Here is a 24,864-nt window from a genome sequence, read left to right as displayed (position 1 = left end):
AGGTGTTTTAATAGCCCACTAAAAATATGAGTTTGACTTTCAGTTGGTGAAGAAAGTTGTAAATTTACTTGTGCAGACTTTACCAGAAACTTGTACATAGGCAAATAAGATGCATACAAAGTTATGTAGATTCATTTTGAACAACAAACATGGGCTTAAAAACAGTTTGTGATACACATTGATACAAGTATAACTGTGATTGTAAAATACATATATGATCATTGTGGCTTATTGTTTTTGACATAAATTTATAGTATGAAACATGCAAAACTAAAATGTGCTAAAAAGGATGTTAACATGACCCAAACTACAGATTTTAGAAGTTCTTAAATTTTCAAAATTAACTAGTTTGAGAGACAAGAAATGCTATCCAGAAATCTATCAAGAAAACTAAGTCTTAACAAAATTCATGCATACATCTTGACCCCATTGAATTTCTAACAACCAAAAATAACTATTTCAGAACAATTTTTAATCAGTGTTGAGCACTTATTTTCTGAAACTGCCTAAAATTTCTCAGATCCCAAGAAAGACCACCATCCTACTGTCCTAAAATAATAGAAATGAGTGATCTAATTGAAACAGAAGTAGTGAGGACAGCCGTAAAACCTCTGTAAACCACTACAGCTCTCACCTCATCGTCAAAACAAAAGAAAGAGTGTCCGTTTGTATAATATCCCCAGTCACTCGGCTAAAAACAGCATATCACATTTCTCATAATTCAAACAACTGGACAAAACATTAGCAATGCAAGATATTTTTCCTAAATTAAATAAGCAAGTATGCTTTAGTACTTGACTCAAAAATGACTATATTTGACTTACAAAGATAAGAAAAAGAGAAATAAATCCTCTTTTCCTGATAGCATACACATTACTGTTCACAGAGTTAATTCTTAACATTTTTTTCCTGTAAGACCTGCAGCATGTTGACAGCTTAAGCTACACTAATGAATATTTTAAATTTACTTTTAAGCAAAATTACAAGTAAGAGTCTTAACTTCAATAATCTCTAATATCTAACTCAGAATTTTTTCTCTAAGCATTTAAAGTAACTATGAACTTATCTGATATTTAGACTTGCCTTATGTTCCTGTAAAATAGTTCCAAGTTGTGTGGCCATTTCTTCAGGATTTTCCAACAAATCTTCCTCCTGTTCAAGAATTTCTTCCGCCTGGTTTAACCAATCGCCAAATTTACCCAATTTTCCTGGTAAACTGGCATCAAGTTTCCACAACCAAAGTCTCGTTTGCCGAACTACTTTTTTCCAGACCTCTTCAAGAGGTGCAAATTGTTCTGGTGTAATTCTTACAGCTTTTCCTGATTTCACTTTTTCTTCAAGTTTTTTATATACATTTCCTCTTCTATCAACTTCTGCTTTGAAAGCTAAGTAATCCTGGACAAGAAACAAAGTATAGATTATAATTCTGTAGCACAGGTAATCTGTATCAAGTAATTCCTCATTAAAGATTGAACAAATGAAAGTTCCACTGTAGGTCTATTACTGATATTCCTTTATTTAAACAAATCAATAATGTGTTTTCTGCAAACTATTCACAACTGTCAAAAAAATAAAATGAAAATTTTTAGTTGGGTTTAGAGACACACTGCTACAATTTTGCTCATACAGCCACTCACATTCTAAGTATCTTCACTTACTATACTATATAATGGAGCAAAACCTTTTCCCCATTCACATAATTCTAGGCTGGAATTTGTTTAATCAAAATTACATCTTGGTCATCAAAGCAAAAAGTTACAGGTATTGATTTGTCAAGGTTATAGCAGATCTTAAATGCTTGCTGGAAGACGTACCATATATTCCTGTTGTCTATCAGTGACTGGCTGTTCCACTATCTGTAACACCTCCTCCGCCTCTGTCGTGCACCAGGTCATCAAGTCCTGATAATCTGCCATCTCTTGTTCTGCTGGTGTTTTAATCTTCTTACGTAACTATGCAAGTAAAATAAATTTGGTAACATTGTATGGTAACTTCTTGCAAATCTGATCTTCTTACACTTAATACACCAAACTAAATTTTCTTCAGTGTGTAAATTACTGCAATAACTAAATGGAACTTAAAATCGCACATGTCTATTATGTGCTCCACAATGAAAACACTTTAGGACTGATGTAAACAAAGTTGCAAGTTTTCTATTTCCAGAACAATGTATGTACAATGTTTTTAAAACTGCTGAAAACAGCTAATTTAGTACTTGGGCATGAATAACATCTAATATTCAACACTAGTTTTCTCACTGAAAATACATCAGTAGAATATAAATGCATACATTTTCAGCTGACATAGAAAGAACATTGAAAAGTTTGATAACAACATTAATATGGTACTCACGGCTGGGTCCTCTCCTGCTTCAGGATATGCCTTTAAAAATTGAGCAACGTACGTCATCACGGATTTCTCGTCTGGCTTTGCTACATCAACATCTGAAAGGGAAAAGCACTATCTCAATCGGGAATTCTTTTACAGACCAAGAGTAACCCATCTGCTATGATAAAAATTTCAATTACTTTTTATGTATATATAACAAATTTCAATAACTTTTTATGTATATAAAAAACATCTTTCAGTATATAAATAACATTATAGTTTTGGTATTGCCATTTTTTAATAACTATATTACCTTCTGGATCAATAAGACGTGCAATGCCGAGATGGTTTTCTGCAGTAGAGAAAGCGTTCTCGAGGTTCACTCTAGCACTTTGTCGTTTAACAGCCTCCATGTCTACCAAGTCTGGTCGAATTGTGTGAACTATAGCATTGAAAGCCAAACCGTCTCGCCAACTCTTCCCAAAGTCTTTTATCTCAATACCGTAACGTCTAAAAATAATACAAAGAAACCATTAATATAATGATCATGTCTTTAAATCAAGAATTACATTATAAAGTCTTTTTATTTCCTTACTTTCTTAATTGTTGGTTTGTCAGTGATAATCAAACATACCGTAGTTCTATTTAAGACTATGTATAAGTTACACTGACCTCTGTTGGGCGCTCAAAAAGTTGCTGAATATTGAGAAAACTGTTGCAAAGATCTAGTTGAATAGTTCCATCAAGTCACATAACTTTAAACTGCTTCATAATCTATACATTAGTGTATTTTATGGTTATAATGAACAATAACTTACTTTGTAATTGCATTTTCTGTCCAGGCCAGGAGGGCCTTCTTGGCATTCATGCGGAATTTATCGAGGGCAGACAGGGGCCTCTGTTCACCCTCGACATTCTGTGATGATTGTGCTACCATTGTCTCCTCAATCTGAAGGAAGAAAAATGTCTTGTTTTATCTTGGCTTCTATGAATGATATTGTTCTTAACAAATAAGCTTGAATTATTCACAATCCCTACTCGGAAAATAATATATTCAACTTTTGAGAAATTATACAAAGGACATTAAACTGGGGACATCATACAGAGGGGTATTCTACAGGAGAAAACAAAATGTAGTTGTCAAATTTTGTCTCTTATTCTTGTAATTCTCATATGACAAAAGACCATATTGTTGAGACACAGAACGAACTGTTACACCAAGGACATACACTGTTACATTTCCTACTTTACCGTTAAGTATCTTGTTAGTTATGCGGTATCTAAACCACTTATACACAATTCATATTCAACCAAATCTAAAAAACAACATCAATTTGTCATGCCTTTCACATTAACATTTTTATAATTGTTTCACTTTACTGCAGCATGCAATATCTATTTAGTATTCTTTGAAGCCTGAAAGTAACTTCATAGAAATTATCATAAATAATAAGACCAAGTGAACCAGAGAATGTCACTGCAAATGTACCAACACTTGGGTAGTTTCAACTAAAAGTAGTTTCTAAACAAAAAAATAATAAAAACAAACTTTAGACTGTAAACAGTCAGCTTTGAATAAAACTAAACCAGTATTATCTTGTCATCTTACACAAAACAATATGAGCCGTGCCATGATAAAACCAACATATTGGCTTTGCGACCAGCATGGATCCAGACCAGCCTGCGCATCCGCTAACAGTTTCTCTAATTGCAATAGGCTTTGAAAGCGAACAGCATGGATCCTGACCAGACATGCGGATGCGCAGGCTGGTCTGGATCCATGCTGGTCGTAAAGCCACTATGCTGATTTTCTCATGGCAAAGGCTCATATACATGTAGAACTTCTGAACATGCTTATTTACACTGCTTCAACATGCACAATGAGGATGCTGCAACATACAAAAATTTTACTTTTTCTCTCCTTAAACATGTCTACCAAGGACTTCTTTTGATCCGACATCATGCATTTAAGTTTAAAACAATTTTTCTAATGATCAAAGACATCATTTCTACATGCTGAACAAGGACAGGGGTCATGATGCAATGTAATTTACCATTAAAACTCGATTCAAACTATCAAAGTACTCAGGCAGAGTCTGGATCTATAAAAGGATAAAATTGAAAACATCCGTGTACACATTTAGCTGCCGTCTAAGCTGCATCGTAAAGAAAGATCATGCATCTATCAGCAAATGATAAAAGTAAAATTTGATCAAAACATACTTTTCCAGCAGACGGACTTTCCAAACATACCCTTTCTCCTTTCTTAATTCAGATTGCCAAATATCAAAATTATATAGATGAAGAAATGCACTAGCATGATATTATAAAACTAAAGAATGGATTGGATAAAAAGTTTTCAATATATATGATATCAGTTTGAAATTAATTTCATTCACAAGTATCTTGCATCAAATGAGAAGTTGAATTCACATCATTATTTCCCCTGAGCTTCAACTGAATATCATTTTTGATAAATGTTTAATTCTGTTCTATTCTTTAACTTCAGTTAACATTTTTACTTTCTTTTTCTTCATATTCACCTTAGTGATAATTATTATGCAAATATTATCAAAAGTGACTGTTCTCTAAAATTTAGTGTTTGTTAGATCTTAAATCGATGACTGCATAAAAATGTTAATTACTAAAGCCTGCCAACTGGTTCCTAGAGGAAAATGTTCAAACATTCAATCTGAACAAAATATAGTATAGCTAGCTATGTGGTGTCACAAGATTACACATGATAATGGGAAAATATAAGTCTAAGGACATTACATATATCATGGTATAGAATGAGTGTAACATAGTATAGAATGAGTGTAACATGGTACAGAATGAGTGTAACATGGTATAGAATGAGTGTAACATGGTATAGAATGAGTGCATAAATTTTATACCTGGAAATAGAGAATGATGGTCCAGATGAGACCGAGTACAATGGAAGCTTTGCCGTCTGCTATGTCCGACACATTGATATTTACAAGTTTGATCTGAAATATACACAAGGTCAAATGTTTCAAAAAAAGATCAAATTATAGGTTTCAATTATACATATTTTTCCTTTCAGTTTTATGAGGCATATCATAATAGTTATTTCTGTAAAATGTCATAGAGTATTATAACCAGAAAAAGTGCATTTTAAAACTCAAAGCATGCTTGTATATTAAATACAATTATCATTTTGTTGAAATAATCAATTTTAATCAAATCCACTACAAAAGGAAAGTTGAATAACTAAGAAAGAAAAGAACCATTTTTAAAAAACTACATGGAACCTTTTCAAGAATGAGATAAAATGGCAGCACACCATATGATGGGTGACATTATTTTAACAATAAATGCTCTACAAAACTTTACCTCTCTGTGACATCCGCATTTCCCACTCTATCAAAATTAACTAACAGTTAAAAAATTGCAGCTTCCCTAATTCATTGGTAAATTACTTGTTAAATAAGTATGAAATGAAGTAGATTACTATTTGATAAGTTGTATTCTGAGCCAGTCAAAATCATACTTAAGCTTGATCACGCAATAACTGTGGCTTGAAGATGGAAGATTTCATCTGAATTTCAAATGTAATTACAAGAGCACCGCCTTGCGGGTGCTGACGCTCATCTGATTTTTTTTGTGTAATAGAAATATTGTCCTACCCATGATTTTCTAAGTCTAAAAAGGGCCATCATTCTTGCAAAAAGCAGGTTAGAGTTATGTTTCTTGATGTTCAGTGTCTACTTATGATGGTGAAAAACCGTTGCAAGTTTTAAAGCAATAGCTTTGATAGTTTATGAGAAAAGTTGACTTAAACATAATACTCAACCAAGAAAATTATTTTCTAAGTCCAAAAAGGGCAATAATTATTGCAAAAAGCAGGATGGAATTATGTTGCTTGCTGTACAGGGTCAGCTTATGATGGTCAACAAGTGTTGCAAGTTTCAAAGCAATAGCTTTGATAGTTTAAGAGAAAAAGTTGACCTAAACATAAAACTTAACCAAGAAATCTGATATTTTCTAAGTCCAAAAGGGGCCATAAATCTTGCAAAAAGCAGGATGGAGTTATGTTTCTTGCTGTACAGGGTCAATTTATGATGGTGAACAAGTGTTGTAAGTTTTAAAGCAATAGCCTTGATAGTTTAGGACAAAAGCTGGCCTAAACATAAAACTTAACCAAGAAAACTGATTTTCTAAGTCCAAAAGGGGCAATAAATCTTGCAAAAAGCAAGATGGAGTTATGTTTCTTGATGTACAGGGTCTGCTTATGATGGTGAACAAGTATTCCAAGTTTCAAAGCAATAGCTTTGATAGTTTAGGAGAAAAGTTGACCTAAACATAAAACTTAACCAAGAAATCTGATATTTTCTAAGTACAAAAGGGGCCATAAATCTTGCAAAAAGCAAGATGGAGTTATGTTTCTTGCTATACAGGGTCAGCTTATGATGGTGAACAAGTATTCCAAGTTTCAAAGCAATAGCTTTGATAGTTTAGGAGAAAAGCTGACCTAAACATAAAACTTAACCAGGCAACGCCGACGCCGACGCCGACAACCGCTCAAGTGATGACAATAACTCATCATTTTTTTTCAAAAAATCAGATGAGCTAAAAATGAAATTGTTTGGAAATATGTATAGCTATCAATTTACCTTTTTACTTTCTAGGAATTTCAGTGCCGTTGAGAGGTTACTAACATAGTGGACACGCTTCAACTTCCCTCGTTCCATTGGCTGTAATCATAAAATAACCTCAGTAAAATTTCTGAAAAGCTTGTAACATCTTCTGACAGACAATATATTATGTAAAATATCATAGAACAATCATTTCTGTAAAGTAATATTGTATCATGTTTGTCTTATAACAGTTTTAAACACTGTTTTTCAACAGCAATATTGTAACTGGAACACAAATTGCTGCTGTTTTTTTTTTTTAGGAATGAATGGCTGAAAGTCAGTGTAAGCAATCAAACAAAACTAGCCTGCACCACACTGCGGTAGCTTTATAGGCTGGCCTTGGTTTCAAACCCTGGTTTAAGTCTACAATGGACGTAGAAATTTTTTTCATTTGATCAGTTCTAAACAGATTTTTTGTTAAAGATCTTCCTGTTTCTTTTAGACTGAAAATACATTGCACGTACAGGGAGAAGTTGCTATTTGTAGAAAATCTACACTTAAAGAGCTCTTCAGCTGAGGAGATACTTAAAACAGGTAGCCTATAAAACCTTCAAACCAATTTATTACATCAAGTGACATTCTAATGTCCTTTGAAAAATTCTTATTTACCTGCAGGTACAGTATATTATCAGCAAAAATCATGTAAAATTTGGATGCCATCCAAATACTACAATTGAAATATACGATCTTGGAATGTGAAACTCTTATGCTACCGTTTCTATATAAGTCCATCTTGATATCTTACCTACAGTAGGACTAATACAGGGTCAAAAGATGAAATATCAAAATTATACGTCAGACATAATTAACAGCTAGGCATTTTGTCTACTTGCATATGAAATTGGTCAATTTAGAGGTAAAACTGGTTGCATGTTCGGACAGGTTTGAAATTTTGGAGGGATATCAATAAGTCATTGCATATATTGGCAAACGTACCATAATTGGATTTTTCTGTTTGATCTCGATAATTGGGCTATAATGTTTGTGGTCTTCTTAAGGTTTCTGTTAAACACTTACATGGTTAAAATAATATGAATAATATGTAACAGAAATTTCCCACCGGAGTATTCAACCATAAAATTGTTTATTTACTCATTCACTACTTGATCATAACATGAGCCAATGAGGCTGAAAAGGCTAGCCACAACCAGTGTTTTATGTGTTTTATCTAATGGTTTCCTTAGGCAGCACAATTTAACACAGCCCATTTCTATTTATTCTCAATATTACACCAGTGCCTTTATAATGAAAATGAATGCTTAACCCTTACCCTGCTAAATTTCTATAATGAACTTGTCCATTTTCAATTTGGATAGTGCCATTAAAAGGGGTGCTTACCTAAAATATACTGATTGAATGGCAAACAGTGCAGATCTTGACCAGACTGCACAGATGTGCAGGCTGAACATGATATACACTGGTCGCAAAGGCAAAATCAATCATGTTTAGCATGATAAGGATTAAGATTTGTGAAAAAGACATTTCACTTTGCAGTTAAATTTCAATGTTTACTTTGATAGTGTGTAATGTAATCAGTAATTTCAATTTGATCATCAAATGCCTGTTGAAGCTTTTTTTTCTTTGCAGGACACCAGTACTGTTTAAATATTTGTACAGCGCCCTCAGATCTCATTAAGTATTCTTATGTCAAACAGACTGGAAATCTGCAAACATCCAAGTAGCCACACAAGTTTTTGTAGCGTAAGTTATAAGAACCTGGGGTGATATGTAAATAATCAACTATGGTTTTATATTATGCACTTAAAGGTTGATTTTCGAAATCTAGAAGGTAGATTTGTCCCTTTACTATCTGTGTTCAACAACAAAATATATGACAAATAAATGCAGGAACTTTTTTTTGCAAATCCCTTAATGAACTCAAAATGGCTGAATGCCTTAGGAATCAAATGTTATTACTTCTGGATTTAAAGCACTGTTGATCATGACAGTGAGATGGGATTGAGTTTCATCCTACTTTATAAAATACTTTCTCACATTTATTCTAAAAAATTGAAATTCAGAGTCACAGAAGATTTAATTATCTGTCAATTATGATTAAATGCTTGCTTCTGATGAAGAAAAAATGACATTCATATAATCTGGAACAGGTACCTTTAATTGAATGGCTTCTTACCTACAAATTGTTTACATGACAGATTTACCCCTTTGATGAATCTCTGCCAATCTTTTCTTAAATATTTACCTGACCAAGGAGGTCAAAATGAAAGCACTGACCAGTTAATGATGAAATATTACATAGAAAGTCAATATATTTGATTCAATTATCATACTGAGAAATACCAGATATTTCAGGAGTTTTCCATCTATATATATCCCATATTTCCTGTGGTCTTTCTGATGTATCTGGATACATCTCTGTTTTAAGTCCCACAATACTTAGCTGATGTAGTGCACATTTTTTTTTCTCACCATTGGGGTCGTTTTTCTGTGATGTTTCTAGTTTTTTTAATATTTCTATAAAAATTGTCACTCATTACAAACACTTTCAGAATTATAAAGGAGTGCGAAGTGGGGTTTCTAATCATTTTTAATTATAACACAACACTGTTTTCAGAATGCTAATATAACATACATTAAGTTCATGTTTTTGAATATCTGATGAAATACTTACAAGTTTTTCTCCGGAAAGGACCTCAAGAAGTGATAGTAATACCACGCCATCTTTAATGTCTTCAAACAGATTCTCAACTTTCAAAGGAGGACTTTTCTGAAAACATAAGAAAATACAATAGGATTTAATTGAATAAGACCTAAAAAGGGACAGTTTCTCATAATAATGAATATATGATTTTTAGAACATGCCAAGAAAAAACACTACTAATATTTAATTTCCCTATAAGGAAATGCATAATTGTAAAGCAGGTGAGTTAATTAAGATATGAGTGAGCAGCATAATATTATGTCTTAGCGAGATAGACAGTGCTGAGCCTGTGGTAGGTGACCACCACCTAGGGTGTTATATGTAACACCTTCAATGACATTTTAATACTTCAACTCCTTTGATCAGCTTACATCTTTATTGCCAACAGGCAAAATTAATGTACAATTCAGAGATAACAATCTGTTCTGCTTTTATTTAATGGACAGATGTAAAGGTTGTACCACTCAACCCCTGTGTTCCAAAACAAGTTATGGTAATTGACTAGGAAAATATTATATTTACAATAAAACAAATATTAACATTACAATACCATTGTCAATTAAATCAATATTGTGTGGCAGAAATTGACTTTCTATAAGAGTAGGCATTATTCATCATCTGCAAATTGTGTATTAAAGATATCTAATGTCCATCTTTCACCTAAATATTTTATCTTTAGATATTTACTTAAAAATCAAATGTTTTTAACTTGACTAAAATATGTGAAATAAATTGTGTATATAGAGCTACATTCATTATTAAATGCCATGCAGTAACAAATTGTTCATTCAAAAAACTTCCAGTTACTGGCAGTAATGTACATTTAAACTGTTTAGCTAACCATGTAGTTAAGTGTATACTGTTATAATTTAGTAATTGTTGTTTTTTTGAAATATAATATACTTTTATCATTAAAACCTGCTAGCCTTTCAAAAAGCAACCCCAGTGCACAACACAGACCCTCAGCTGTTGCAAGATGAAGTTGTTCTTACCTTTTCACTCAGTGTAATGAAACATATCAATGTAGGAAATAAATCAATTAATGTTTAGAGTTGGGCAACTTAAGTTTCAATTTTAGAAATCTGGGGCCAAGTAACACTATTCATCTTAATTAATGTCATGCATAAATAAATATCACCTGGGTTATAAAACACTTACAGTTCATTTAAGATGCAATCCATGTTATATAAAGCTATTTGCAGTTGTTAATTTATATGAAATACACTTTTTAAGAGTCTACCAGTTAAATAACAAGTTTATCCTGGATATAATGATTTCTTGCTATGAAGTATATGAAAACTTTAATTAAACTGAGTGATGTATATTCAAAACACCCCAGAGATCACATCTGGGAGAGATGAAAGTAGCATGGTGTCTATTATTACTGTTGGGCTTATCAAGCCTTGCACACTTTCCTCATTATACCATTTTATTATCATAAAGACTACCTGCAAGTGATCTGCCTCTGGAAAGCTGCTCCAAGTCTCCAAATCAAAATTGAAATAATTCTACAATTTTTGGAGTATTCCAACATAATTTCTGAAGAAATCAACTGTTAACAGTTATGTCACAATGCCAGATACTTGCAAACTGACTAGCTTAGCTTATAAGCCCAGCAAACAGTTTTGCTAGAACTATTTACTATAAGTAGATACTGTTGGGAGTGTTAACAATGTTCATTGATTCCTGACTAGTAGTGGGACCTTAGCAAATGATTCTTGAGACCAATGTCAAATTTCAGTTTCACTGAGATTCCAAACAGCAAACTTATGATCAACAGTCCAACACATCTACCCCTGCACCACTCAGTCCACAACTGTGCACCACTCAGTCCACAACTGTGCACCACTCAGTCCACAACTGTGCACCACTGTGCACACCTTTATTTCTTACCTGTTTGAGATATGAGTTCATCCAGTTTGTGAATGTCTTTTTCTGTACTCTTTCTTGTTCATCTGAAAATATACAAAGTACAATATTACAATAAATAACAAATCAAGACTTCTTCAATCAGCAAGCACTCCAGGACAGCTGTCCTGCAGTGTCTGATCACTTGGTTTTAGAACTTGGTCGTTGCATACCAAATGATATCAGATAGCATTCTAGGAAACATTTCAGGTTTGAAATCAAAGGACTGACATTGCTATTTTATCATTTTTTGATCAAGCAGCACAGTGTGATTGTCATATCACTATGACAACCCTGTGTGATCTCACTGTCATCAATCTCATTACTGCATTGATTTTCCTTAATGTAATTATATAATAATAAAAACCATCACAGTACCATCAATCAGCATGTAGCGTATGTATTTTCTATGGATAGGACTAAGACTGTAGGTTGTACCGAGCATCAGCAATATTTAAATTAATGAAAAAGTTTTTGTTTTTTTCATATGGAAAAAGTGATATTCTGAAAGATCTAAATGACCTTGAACATTTCACTGACTAAAACTATGGAACATTTGTATTCAAGCTTCTATTGGATACAGATCTATGTTAATTTTAGTGTTTTGCCAGACAAAAACATCAAGGTTGTCATCAACTGACTATCAGAACAGTAACAACTCTCAGATCTATAGCAACATAGGAATCTAAGAACATTTATACATAAAAATGTTTTTAAGACACATTAATATCCTGATGTAGAGATTACTAAAGCCTGCCCACCCAATCTACCTGATATAAACAATATTTATGACCTCTTGTAGACCAAACAGCCAGTAATGTTATATTGTTTAGATCTCAAAGGTAATTAACAACTGATAAAGATTCTTGTGAAAAGAACCTTCTGGTGAGCACAGGCAAATCACACAAAGGTCAGAGGTAATCTTAACCTTTACCCTGCTAAATTTCTAAAATGGACAGTTCCATCATTCAATTTGGGAAATACCACTTATTATTCAAAGGGGTGTTCACTGAAAATTTACTGACTGAATAGCGAACAGTGCAGACCATGATCAGCCTGCACGGATGTGCAGGCTGATCTTGGTCTGTACTGGTCGCAAAGGCAAGATCAGTTGCTGCCAGCAGGCTAAAAGGTTAATATTAGCTCTCAGTCCAGTCTCACTCAAACTGCAATATGCATATACCCCAAGGCAAAAATGATAGTTTATGTTCCATATTAGCTGCAGAATCATATGCAAATATAAAAGGTAGCTAATACCACTGAAGTATTTTGCTCTGTCACAAAGAGATTGATGCACTTGACTCCATCATATGAGAAGAATTTCATAAAAAAAAGTCATTATATTAGGGGTCTAAAATTTGTGTATGTTGTACTGTATGGATCTCTACAACAAAACAGACAGTAAACATACTCTAGTGACCACAGAGAGACAGCAGCAGAAATATCTACTGATGAAAGAAAACTCAGGACAAGGCAAAAACAGTTCAATACATTTCCATTAGTGCACTGACCTTCAAATTAAATATTGGAATCAATCAAGACCAAACACTGCTAGCTGAATTGACACTTTATGGACATTGTGAAGTGTGCTAGCACTTTAATATGTCAGAACAGAGAACCAGTCATTGAAAGCTGTTAATCTGCAAAAATACTGGTCAATAACCTTTTCTGATCCTTACATCTGCAAACAAAATTGGAAGAATAGCTTAACCCTTTAGCAAGCTAAATTTCTAAAATGGACTGGTCCACCATTTAATTTGTGCAGTAACATTTATTATTTAAAGGGGTGTTCAATGACAATTTACAGACTGAATAGCAAACAATGCAGATCTTGGATGTGCAAGCTGATCTTGCTCTGCACTGGTCTCAAAAGCATATCAGGTTTAATTAAGGTTAATAGAGTGGAAAAATTTAAATTAGGATGAAACTCAATAAAACTTAATAATTTTATAAATAGACTCAGGGTCTTCTGCAACAGTGGTCCCTAGGGGACCACAGTTAAGTACAGTATTGCATGTACAAACCATAATTATGTCAAAACAACCCTACAGCCACTGTGTCAGATAAAATCCATTCCTCAGCAGGTATAAGCAGCTTAATGAAGTATTTCATACTTACTGCTGTCACAAAAGAAGACAGGAAGAATATTTGAAAATCCTCCCAATAGTTTTTAAAAATATTTATGTTTAAAGAAACTTGCTTTATTTTTTTAATACAGAAAAACTCTGGAAGCAAGACTTCTGGTTCTACAGTCTAACCTCTGATAAAGACCCCCCAAGAAGTGTTACCTCTTTCTAAAGACACCCCCAAGAAGTGTTACCTCTTTCTAAAGACACCCCCAAGAAGGGATTACCTCTTTCTAAAGACACCCCAAAGAAGTGATTACCTCTTTCTAAAGACACCCCCAAGAAGTGATTACCTCTTTCTAAAGACACCTCCAAGAAATGATAACCTCTTTCTAAAGACACCCCAAGAAGTGATTACCTCTTTCTAGACACCCCAAGAAGTGATTACCTCTTTCTAAAGACACCCCAAGATTTCTAAAGACACCCCCAAGAAGTGATTACCACTTTCTAAAGACACCCCCAAGAAGTGATTACCACTTTCTAAAGACACCCCCAAGAAGTGATTACCTCTTTCTAAAGACACCCCCAAGAAGTGATTAACTCTTTCTAAAGACACCCCCAAGAAGTGATTACCACTTTCTACAGACACCCCCAAGAACTGATTACCACTTTCTAAAGACACCCCAAGAAGTGATTACCTCTTTCTAAAGACACCCCCAAGGAGTGATTACTTCTTTCTAAAAACACCCCGAAGAAGTGATTACCACTTTCTAAAGACACCTACAAGAAGTGATTACCTCTTTCTAAAGACACCCCCAAGAAGTGATTACCACTTTCTAAAGACACCACCAAGAAGTGATTACCTCTTTCTAAAGACACCTCCAAGAAGTGATTACACCTCCAAGAAGAGATTACCTCTTTCTAATGACATCTCCAAGAAATGATTACCTCTTTCTTAGAGACACCTCCAAGAAGTGATTACCTCTTTCTAAAGACAGATATTTTCTTTCCTATTAGATACAATTCCTTGTAAGTTAACCCCCCTGCAAACCAACAAAAATAGTTGTGTCCTCCCAGTGGGGTACACTCTATACAGGTTGCACAGTTACAAAACTGTTCAAAACCAAACATGATTAATTCAGATTAATTAGCAAGATACATTTTATGTCTCCCATTTCAAACTGTCAATTCTATTGAAATGTTCTGGAATCAATATTGAAAGTGTTCATGCATGGAACCTGACTATGAATATTTAACAATTTAGAGAGTTATATAATCAAACAAAACACATTTACATTGTGTTGTGATGTAGATGGTAGTTATATTAAATTTTAATGCATGTCAGCGTTAGTTTTGCTATGCTATCTAGAATAGTCTCTAACACACAGATATTTGGTTCATTGTCTTGGTAGTCGAAGAATGGCAGTTTATTAACAGCATCCAAAAAAAGGTGTAATAATTTTTCATAGTATTTTCAGAGCAAAATTTGGAGCCACTGAAACATGAAAACATTGGCAAGTTAATCATCTCTCTGGTTTGTTTGCTCTTCTTTGTATTTTTCTTTGAATTTGGCTGAAAGTTGTGACTGGTATGTTAACCTCTGACTTAATATGTAAAACACATTGGTACAATGTGTTAACAAATACATGGATAATCCCTTCAAGGGCTGTCCCAGTAACCTTCCTTTCATATAATCTTAATATTTCCAGGATTAGTGTAATTCATTTACATATTGTGCCACACAAATTTCTCAATCTGGTAATTTGAATGAAAATCTAAACTGAATTAAAATTTCAGTAAAATATCACTTTCATCAGTTTTAAAATGTAGACTGGAGGTGCAAGAATGTGATCTCTTCACCTGTTAATGACAGAAAGTGCTTTTTTAAATACTGATGAAAAAGAGATGATAATGCTTTCTTATGACTATCTAAAGATATAATTACCAATGAACTTTAATCTGATGTTTATAAATTAGAAGCAGTATATCCAAGGGGGATGGTGTATAGATAAAGAAGATCTGAAGCTGGAAAACTGATACAGTTGGACTGACCAGGAGCTCTTTGATTACTGGTAATTAGCTATAAAAACTGGACAAGATCTAATTAACTTTACATTACATGTCAATTTTATAGTTACACTGGTGATGTATGGATGATTTTACACCCAATCAGTGTCAAAATAGAACAAATTGATGTAAGTAAATACAACATGTCAATGCCTAATTGAATTATCTAATTGCAGGGGCTTCCTTAATTTCTATCTTAATTTCACACCCATCAGTGACCAAACCTAAGAAATGCTCAATCTGGGTTACTGAAGTCTGAAAAGTTCAGGCAGCTTTCAACAAAACCCCTGTGGACTTTTAGTACAATACCATAAGAAATATTAAATAAGAAATATGAGGGTTTAAAGAAGAAATTCCAAGGACTTAAAGTAGAAACCCTGAAGGCTTACAATAGAAATCCTGAGGACTTACAGTAGAAACCCTGAGGGCAAGGAAAGATTAAGAGGGCTTCACATTTCTTAACAAAATATTGCTAGCACATACATGTTCAGAAAATGAAAACCGTGACATCAGAGAGGAACTAAATTGACCTACTATCCCCAAGATGATCATACGAAATAAGCATTAATTATTCACATGCCAATCATGTTGATCAGGGATCAATAATCCAAAGACCCAATATAAGAATTACACCCATGTAAGGACATAAAGATATAAATGTCTTTGATGAACAAGTTCAGATTCCACCGTTTCTATGGTGCAGCTATTATCTGCTACTTGAAATACCTGTGAATATGGACATTTGCTCAATAACTTGCACTTGTACCCCATTTTAAACTAATACACTGGATTATTTTTAACAAGACAAAGTCCTGTTTTCAGAAAATGTATATTTATTATAATGATTCAACATTTGATAAAACTATCAGTTCACCCCTGTGAAATAGGTTCATGAACTTCATGAATTTGTAAGAATTCATGAATTATCAATTATCAAAAAAGTTCATGAACTACAAGGAAAAGTTCACTTACTTAAATTCATGAACTCTCAAGTTCAAGAATATTACTTTCATTTCATGAACTTGTAAATGTAGTTCATGAACATTTCAGAAAATCCATTAAATAATTTAAGAAATTCATGAACTTGAAAATGAAATTCAGATAATGATTCAAATTGTGATTCAGGAACTACAGGGTTATGGTATTCCCCTGTAAAAGATTTTCTAGAACTAGTATTAAGTTCTTGAACATTCAAGAACTTCTGAAGAACTTAAAGAACTGTTCCTGAACCAGCATAACAGTTCTTAGACTGTGGTTCTAGAACAATGATGGTTCTTGACTATTGGTTCAAAAACTGCAAAAGTTCAATAACTTACAGAACTTTACCAGTTCCTGAACAGTTACTGTTGCTATTAGACTAAGAACCAAAATTGTTCATGAACACAGGTTCATTAAGTACTAAAATTCAAAACCTTTTTCTAGTTCAGTACTATATCTTGAACCCAATTGTGAGTTTCTGAACTGTTCATTCATTAAACATAAAACTTAGGTTTATTACCTTTTACAATAATGAATTAAGTTTTATTACCTTTTACAATAATGAATAAGTTCAATGAACTGTTCGTGAATGTTCATGAACATTAAATTCATACTGTCACATGATCAGTTTCCATTATTTTGTTGCATGCTGGGAATTTTTTTGCACATGTGATTCAGCAATTTTTGAGAAGTTTGTGCAGCAAATAAGAAGGAAATATTTATCATACTACAGTTAGGAATGGTTTAAAAGGAACATGAGTATACTGAATATCAAGTAAGTAATTATGGTGTTGTCATAAATCGTTCATTTTAAAAACTATAAAATCCTTTTAAAATGTCACAAGTTTTCACGACCCTGAAGTAGTTCATGAATAAAAATTCATGAAAATCAAAATTTATGTTTCATGAATTTCAATATTCATGAACTTGTCCATGAATTAAAATTCATGAAAATCAAAATTTTTGTTTCATGAATTTTGATATTCATGAACTTCTTCATGAATAAATATTCATGAGAATCAAAATTTATGTTTCATGAATTTCAATATTCATGAACTTGTCCATGTATTATTTTTAATTCATGAACAAGTTCAGGAATATCGAAATTCATGAAACATAAATTTTGACTCTCATGAATATTTATTCATGAACTATTTCATGAATTTGTTCATGAAGTTCATGAACCTTTTTCACAGGGGCATATCTAAAGCAGTCTGAAACTTTTGCAACAGAAGTGCCATACACAATCTTCTTGCTATATCAAAATAATTTTTTGTCATTTGTAACAGAGATGTTATGCTGAACGGGAAGTCTTTTTTAAATTTTCTAATCTATTATATTAATTTTCGAAAAATACTGGCAGTTTGTTTCTTGAAAAGAAGCCACCAATAATTGAATTATTTTTACGAAGTCAATATTTTTGTAATGTTTTCCTTGACACTAAATATCAATATTCCATATTTAAACATTATTATCTGATACTATAGCCCACTTAACATGCAAGCTTTGGATTCATACTGATTAAAGTTAATAGGAAAAGATAAAACTTGAGAACATTGAAACAATAACATATTTAGACATTAATATTCAGATCTTAATTATTTAAATTGTACTCAAAATTTATTGAGTCTATATAAAATTGAGAACATATAAAAGCTACCTACATCTTCTCTGAGAGTACACCATTTCATCCAGAATTTAAATATAAGTAAAAATAATCCATTATTATGTCACAGTAGCATTGGTCCATGCATCTTAATATGAAGGTGATAATATATATAGTTGATGCTTCTACCTGTAGACCTTAGAGCAAAAGCCAAAGGCTTATCAGCCTCTACTGACTTGCTAATGTCTTCCAGAAATCTACAATAGTGCAATTTTAGACTGTAACATCTTAGACTGAGATGTTTTGACCCAAAAGTAGAAAATCTTTAAATTTCTATATAATTAATAGTGGATCTTTTGTACATAATTACTATGAATGTTTCCTTTTTAATGCTGATGTATGTATAATATAATTATATTTGATACAGAATAAAGACTAGTATGAAGACAACTTCATTACAAAGTTGACGCTCACATCAGAGGATAAGTTTTCAGCTTTCACACAGAATTTTGAAAGATTTGTTTGCTTCTTGGTGTTTTACTCCATTTTTCATCCTTGTTCCAGTTACGTTGCCTTGATGTTTTCCCTGTAAGTAGCTTACTGACAACTTATCTACACAAATCAATGGTGAAGAAAGAATGACTTTATAAGATATTATCATCTTCTTTCAAAATATCATTGATGAATATCTGCCTCTCACTTGGACTGAATTTGCGCCCTTTCAATGCAATGTCTTGTCATCTACCTGCTCTGCAAACCCAGGAGGTGGGGTGAGGAGGAGGAGAGGTCAGGGCTGAATCTTCAAAGGATCTCTTCCAACCAGTCAGTATATAAATCAGCATCTTTACTTACTTATTAAAGGAGAGAATATGAAAAACTATTAGTAAGTAATCAATGTATTGTTTGTACAACCTGATCAAACTGACCTCTTGCAGGGAAGCTGGCCTATACTTTCTACTACATCAGTAATTGCTTAATTATGTGAGATTTTATCCTCCTACTGTGGTAGATAGAAAGTAGTGATAATCACATGTACAAATTAACTATCTAACACTTTTATCAATCTAAAGTAAACACTTATTTCTTCATCCAGTTTAACTGCTCTGGACCAATCCCCCCCCTCTTGGAGCTTCTGATGAAGTATCAATTACAGCTCCCAAAGATACAAGAGCTGTCCATAAGACAGCCAAGCTCGACTATTCGAAATATTGTCACAGAAGCTGGAAATTATTACCCAAAATGTTAAATATCAAAAGAGTTTTAAGTTCAAAAGGGGACATATCAGAGTTATGGGACTTGATGCTATCAACTAGTTTTATAACCCCGAAGAAACATGTTAAGTTTCAATTCAATATCTGCATTAGTTTTGGGGATAGTAACTTGCATGTAAAACTTTAACCAGAATTTTCTAAGTCCAAAAGGGGGCATAATTTGCTCAAAATACATGTTAAGAGTTATGGAACTTGACCCAGTGAGGTAGGTAATTGATCTAGAAAAAGAATAAATAAGTTCCAAATCTATATGCCTTTTAGTAATAGCTGTATGTACTTGCACGCAAAACTTTAACCAGAATTTTCTAAGTCCAAAAGGGGGCATAATTTGGCCAAAATACATGCCAGAGTTATGGGACTTGACCCAGTGAGGTAGGTAATTGATCTAGAAAAAGAAAAAATAAGTTTCAAATCTATATGCCTTTTAGTAATAGCTGTATGTACTTGCACGCAAAACTTTAACCAGAATTTTCTAAGTCCAAAAGGGGGCATAATTTGGCCAAAATACATGCCAGAGTTATGGGACTTGACCCAGTGAGGTAGGTAATTGATCTAGAAAAAGAAAAAATAAGTTTCAAATCTATATGCCTTTTAGTAATAGCTGTATGTACTTGCACGCAAAACTTTAACCAGAATTTTCTAAGTCCAAAAGGGGGCATAATTTGGCCAAAATGAAGGTCAGAGTTATGGGACTTGGTGCTATCAACTAGTTTTATAACCCCGAAGACACATGTGAAGTTTCAATTCAATATCTGCATTAGTTTTGGAGATAGTAACTTGCATGTAAAACTTTAACCAGAATTTTCTAAGTCCAAAAGGGGGCATAATTTGCTCAAAATACATGTTAGAGTTATGGAACTTGACCCAGTGAGGTTGGTAATTGACCTAGAAAAAGAATAAATAAGTTTCAAAGCTATATGCCTTTAAATGATAGCTGTATGTACTTGCATGCAAAAACTTAACCAAGGTGTGACGCTGACGCCGACGCCGACGCCGACGCCGACGCCAGGGTGAGTAGAATAGCTAGACTATTCTTCGAATAGTCGAGCTAAAAATGACAACACTTACACAGAATATTCTTAATTCTAATGCAAAGAAAGAATTTCAATTAGGACCAATTCGTTTCACCTCTGCGGAATACGACGTTTCGCCGCAGGCAACCAGCTAGATTTTCGTTTGGCTTCCTGGCACTGCTTGGGTCTATCTGGCGTATACCAATGTGCGCCTGTCTTTGGAGATAGGCAAAGTGGTAATTCATAAATTTTCATGATATAAAATCGGGTTAACATTGGAAATTTGGGTTAATACCAGTAAAGGTAGAAACATACTGCAAGAAATATTTTGCTAACTTATTTGAAACAGGCCCAGGGATCATCCTACAGGGCGATTTAAGCGATATTGTCGCTGTGTAAAGTCGGCCACATCGCCTAATTATCGCCTCTGTGCGAAATCCGAATCGCCTAATTTTTTTCGAGTGTTTACTTAAAGTTGTAAAACTTGATGCACACACATCGTACTACACTAGATTAAATTACTGATAAATCCATGGTCAACCCCGCCTACTCGCTTGTCAAACTTCAACCAATCGTAGTGTTAATATCTAACTGTAGTTATCAATAATATTGTAAGCCATCGCCATTTTGAAAATTTTCAATCGGCGTGTAAACAGCCGATAAACTTGATGAGTGCAGACTTACTTTCCTTCAACATGATCTTACGCATCAATTGTTTATTATTTCTTGATTTTATTATAAATTACTTCAAAATTTATTTCAAATATGGCCAATTAATGTAAATGAATTGCCCGGCGCTGTGGATGAAAAACGAATCCGCGGATGTCTGAACTGCCGTACAAAATATTACTGTTTTCGAAAAGATTAATAAATAAATCAATTAAATGTATAAATCTGAACAAGTTGATGCAAGAATCAGGCATTATTAAAGCATGAGAATCGAAACATGAATGAAAATTTTCATGGAGTTTCGATCGTGCACCTGATAAATTTACGAGTTTCGGATGTGTAAATTTCGGATAAAAATTTAAAGGTGACTTTTTCCAAAGCTCAGTTTGTACTTTATTTAGAAATTCATGATAATAATAATGCAGTATTCAATTTCCTTAAATTATTACTGTTTACAAGTTACAGCAAGACCCATCGAAAGTAGATATATAGACGCGAAACTAAATACTAGGCAAAATCTTCTTAAATTTCTTGACTTCTCCCTAAATTCTGTCGAGAAGAAGTCACTTCTCCCTAAAATTTTGACCTAGGATGATCCCTGAGGCCACAATAGAAAATCATAATAAATTGGAAATTTATCTTTTTTATTTGCAGCTAACGTGGCGGGGCATATACCAAAGCGTTCGTTTATTAAAAAACTGGCAAGAACTTTTTTCCTGCCACACATGTGACTGACATGTCCTGGGTTAATTGGCCTTTAAACAACCTCAGCTGCTCTACAGAGTCAAATCTATAAAATGGAGGAAATTAAAAATGCCAGTCAGAAAAATTCAACAGAATGTGAGCCTGAGTTTTCTCTGAAGTGTGACCTTGTTGATGGATGTTACAAGGGAAGAACATAGAAGACCATGGTTTTGCCACAGTTCTCTAGGAGTTGATAGGAGAAATTACTCTCTTTTAATGAGGCATGCATGTCTTTTGTTGATGTGCTTCTTCAAGTAATAAATTACATATCAGGTAAGTTTGCTTACAGCTCACTGCTGATGTTCTGTCATCAGTATTATAAATCACTTCATATGTTCCACAGAGTGCCTGTATCCTGCATCCAACCATAACAGCTATCAGCAGGGAGTTAGAGCATACTACAGTATGTGTTTGTAAATAAGGCAAGCATTTTTTAATTTTCTGGTTTACGGGAGCGCCGACCCTATTTTTTGACAAAACAAAATAAAAATAAAAGTAATTTTCAGTACTTTTATTTTCATTTTACCCGCCGACCGTCCATAATCGCTGCTGCCAAAAATAAAAGTTTAACTGTAAGGTAGAGGTTTTTAATCAGGATCAACAGACGCATGAAAAATGGCAGCCTGCATGAATGTAAACTGTGTGAAATTAAATTGGAAAAATATGCAAGTTAACAGACAATAATCTTTGGAATAAGTTTGCAGAGATAACAAGTATTGTAAAGAAACTGGATCTGAGTAGAAATTACAGCACCTAAAGCTCAACATTAGGAATAATCACATACGAAAAATGACCTTCAGTTCACTATCAACGCTGTCCAGATGTTGAAAAATCTGGCGTATCACATGTATGAGATTTGTTGTCTGTATATTATAATTGGACAACGATCAAATTCATGTGGGACTGTCAGAAAAATACCACAATTGATAACAAGAGCACCGCCTTGCGGGTGCTGACGCTCATCTGATTTTTTTTGTATAATAGAAATATTGTCCTACCCATGATTTTCTAAGTCTAAAAAGGGCCATCACTCTTGCAAAAAGCAGGATAGAGTTATGTTTCTTGATGTACAGTGTCCACTTATGATGGTGAAAAACTGTTGCAAGTTTTAAAGCAATAGCTTTGATAGTTTATGAGAAAAGTTGACTTAAACATAATATTCAACCAAGAAAATAAATTTTTAAGTCCAAAAGGGGCAATAATTATTGCAAAATGCAGGATGGAGTTATGTTGCTTGCTGTACAGGGTCAGCTTATGATGGTGAACAAGAGTTGCAAGTTTTAAAGCAATAGCTTTGATAGTTTAAGAGAAAAAGTTGACCTAAACATAAAACTTAACCAAGAAATCTGATATTTTCTAAGTCCAAAAGGGGCCATAAATCTTGCAAAAAGCAGGATGGAGTTATGTTTCTTGCTGTACAGGGTCAGCTTATGATGGTGAACAAGTGTTGCAAGTTTTAAAGGAATAGCTTTGATAGTTTAGGATAAAAACTGACCTAAACATAAAACTTAACCAAGAAAACTGATTTTCTAAGTCCAAAAGGGGCAATAATTCTTGCAAAAAGCAAGATGGAGTTATGTTTCTTGATGTACAGGGTCTGCTTATGATGGTGAACAAGTATTCCAAGTTTCAAAGCAAAAGCTTTGATAGTTTAGGAGAAAAGTTGACCTAAACATAAAACTTAACCAAGAAATCTGATATTTTCTAAGTACAAAAGGGGCCATAAATCTTGCAAAAAGCAAGATGGAGTTATGTTTCTTGCTATACAGGGTCAGCTTATGATGGTGAACAAGTATTCCAAGTTTCAAAGCAATAGCTTTGATAGTTTAGGAGAAAAGCTGACCTAAACATAAAACTTAACCAGGCAACGCCGACGCCGACGCCGACAACCGCTCAAGTGATGACAATAACTCATCATTTTTTTTCAAAAAATCAGATGAACTAAAAAGGAAAGAAACCAAAGAAATGACAGAATGGAAGAGCAAAAGTGAGTATCAACTTGCTAAACACATTTTTTTTTACTTTGAGTTTGAAGTCTTTCGGTTAGAGAAGAAAAAATAACTAATACCACAATTTTCAGTAGTTCTGTTCAAAACAAAGTGCAATTTCAATGTAAAATGACACATGTCCCGGCAAATGCTTGACAAAGATACATGTGATAAAAAATTCAAACTACATGTACATGTAGTCAAAATAATTGGACAGTCAGATTAATGGTTGTATAATATGTTTGACAGGCGATCAAATCCGAGTGGAGATATTAATTGCCCATATGAAAAGATTATCGCAATATTTCCTAGGATCGCGTCAAATTAATTTGACTAAAGTTCTAGCCAGGTACTGTAACTCAAAAGATAATTATCAAACATGAAACTCCCAGCAATATTCTCATGAGTCCTGTTCACTTGAAGTATACCGATAAAATCTGTAAGAAGACTCTTTGAAAGTATGTTTGGGACAAACATTCAGACACGATATGTCACAATTGTGCCTTCGACACTTAGGAACACATAATGACATATCCAGTAATAAATGTTTTTTTCGGACTCCTAACTTACTAAGTCCAAGTCCCATCTCAGTAAGGAGTCTTATAATCTCCGATACTGTTGTTTGAACATCAACCGATAAGGTTGTTACTTCATGTACTTTGTACACATTTTAGCTGAACCAAAATTCAGATTGTTTTTGGCTTGTCATACAATACAGATGGCACTGACAATCGGCAGAACATAAAACAATATTCAAGCCACTGAAACGTAACCAGTTTAATTTTAAAGCCAGTGTGCATTTATAATTTTTATCAATTCGTAATTTTGGCTTTCTAGTATGACAATGCCTGTCTTTTAAGACTTTGCATCTATGGCCAATTAATATGCATGTATGCAGTATGA

The 24,864-nt window shown here is 33.5% G+C and overlaps 1 protein-coding gene across 1 annotated transcript in view; it reads right to left on the bottom strand.

The window, feature by feature from the left end:
- The window catches only part of LOC128548554 (muscle-specific protein 300 kDa-like), an 80,981-nt gene that overhangs the window by 12,478 nt on the left and 43,639 nt on the right, over nucleotides 1–24,864 (bottom strand). The window contains exons 3-11 of the mRNA XM_053523790.1: nucleotides 11,545–11,606; nucleotides 9,622–9,717; nucleotides 6,966–7,046; nucleotides 5,226–5,318; nucleotides 3,147–3,277; nucleotides 2,642–2,838; nucleotides 2,353–2,444; nucleotides 1,815–1,952; nucleotides 1,084–1,395 (exon numbers count right to left, since the gene is read on the bottom strand). Coding sequence (XP_053379765.1) covers nucleotides 1,084–1,395; nucleotides 1,815–1,952; nucleotides 2,353–2,444; nucleotides 2,642–2,838; nucleotides 3,147–3,277; nucleotides 5,226–5,318; nucleotides 6,966–7,046; nucleotides 9,622–9,717; nucleotides 11,545–11,606 — 1,202 coding nt within the window. The remainder of the gene's footprint in view (nucleotides 1–1,083; nucleotides 1,396–1,814; nucleotides 1,953–2,352; nucleotides 2,445–2,641; nucleotides 2,839–3,146; nucleotides 3,278–5,225; nucleotides 5,319–6,965; nucleotides 7,047–9,621; nucleotides 9,718–11,544; nucleotides 11,607–24,864) is intronic.

Source organism: Mercenaria mercenaria, chromosome 1 (assembly GCF_021730395.1).
Source record: "Mercenaria mercenaria strain notata chromosome 1, MADL_Memer_1, whole genome shotgun sequence".
NCBI classification, from domain to species: Eukaryota; Metazoa; Mollusca; class Bivalvia; order Venerida; family Veneridae; genus Mercenaria; species Mercenaria mercenaria.
This window is presented reverse-complemented; position numbering and strand designations above follow the sequence as displayed.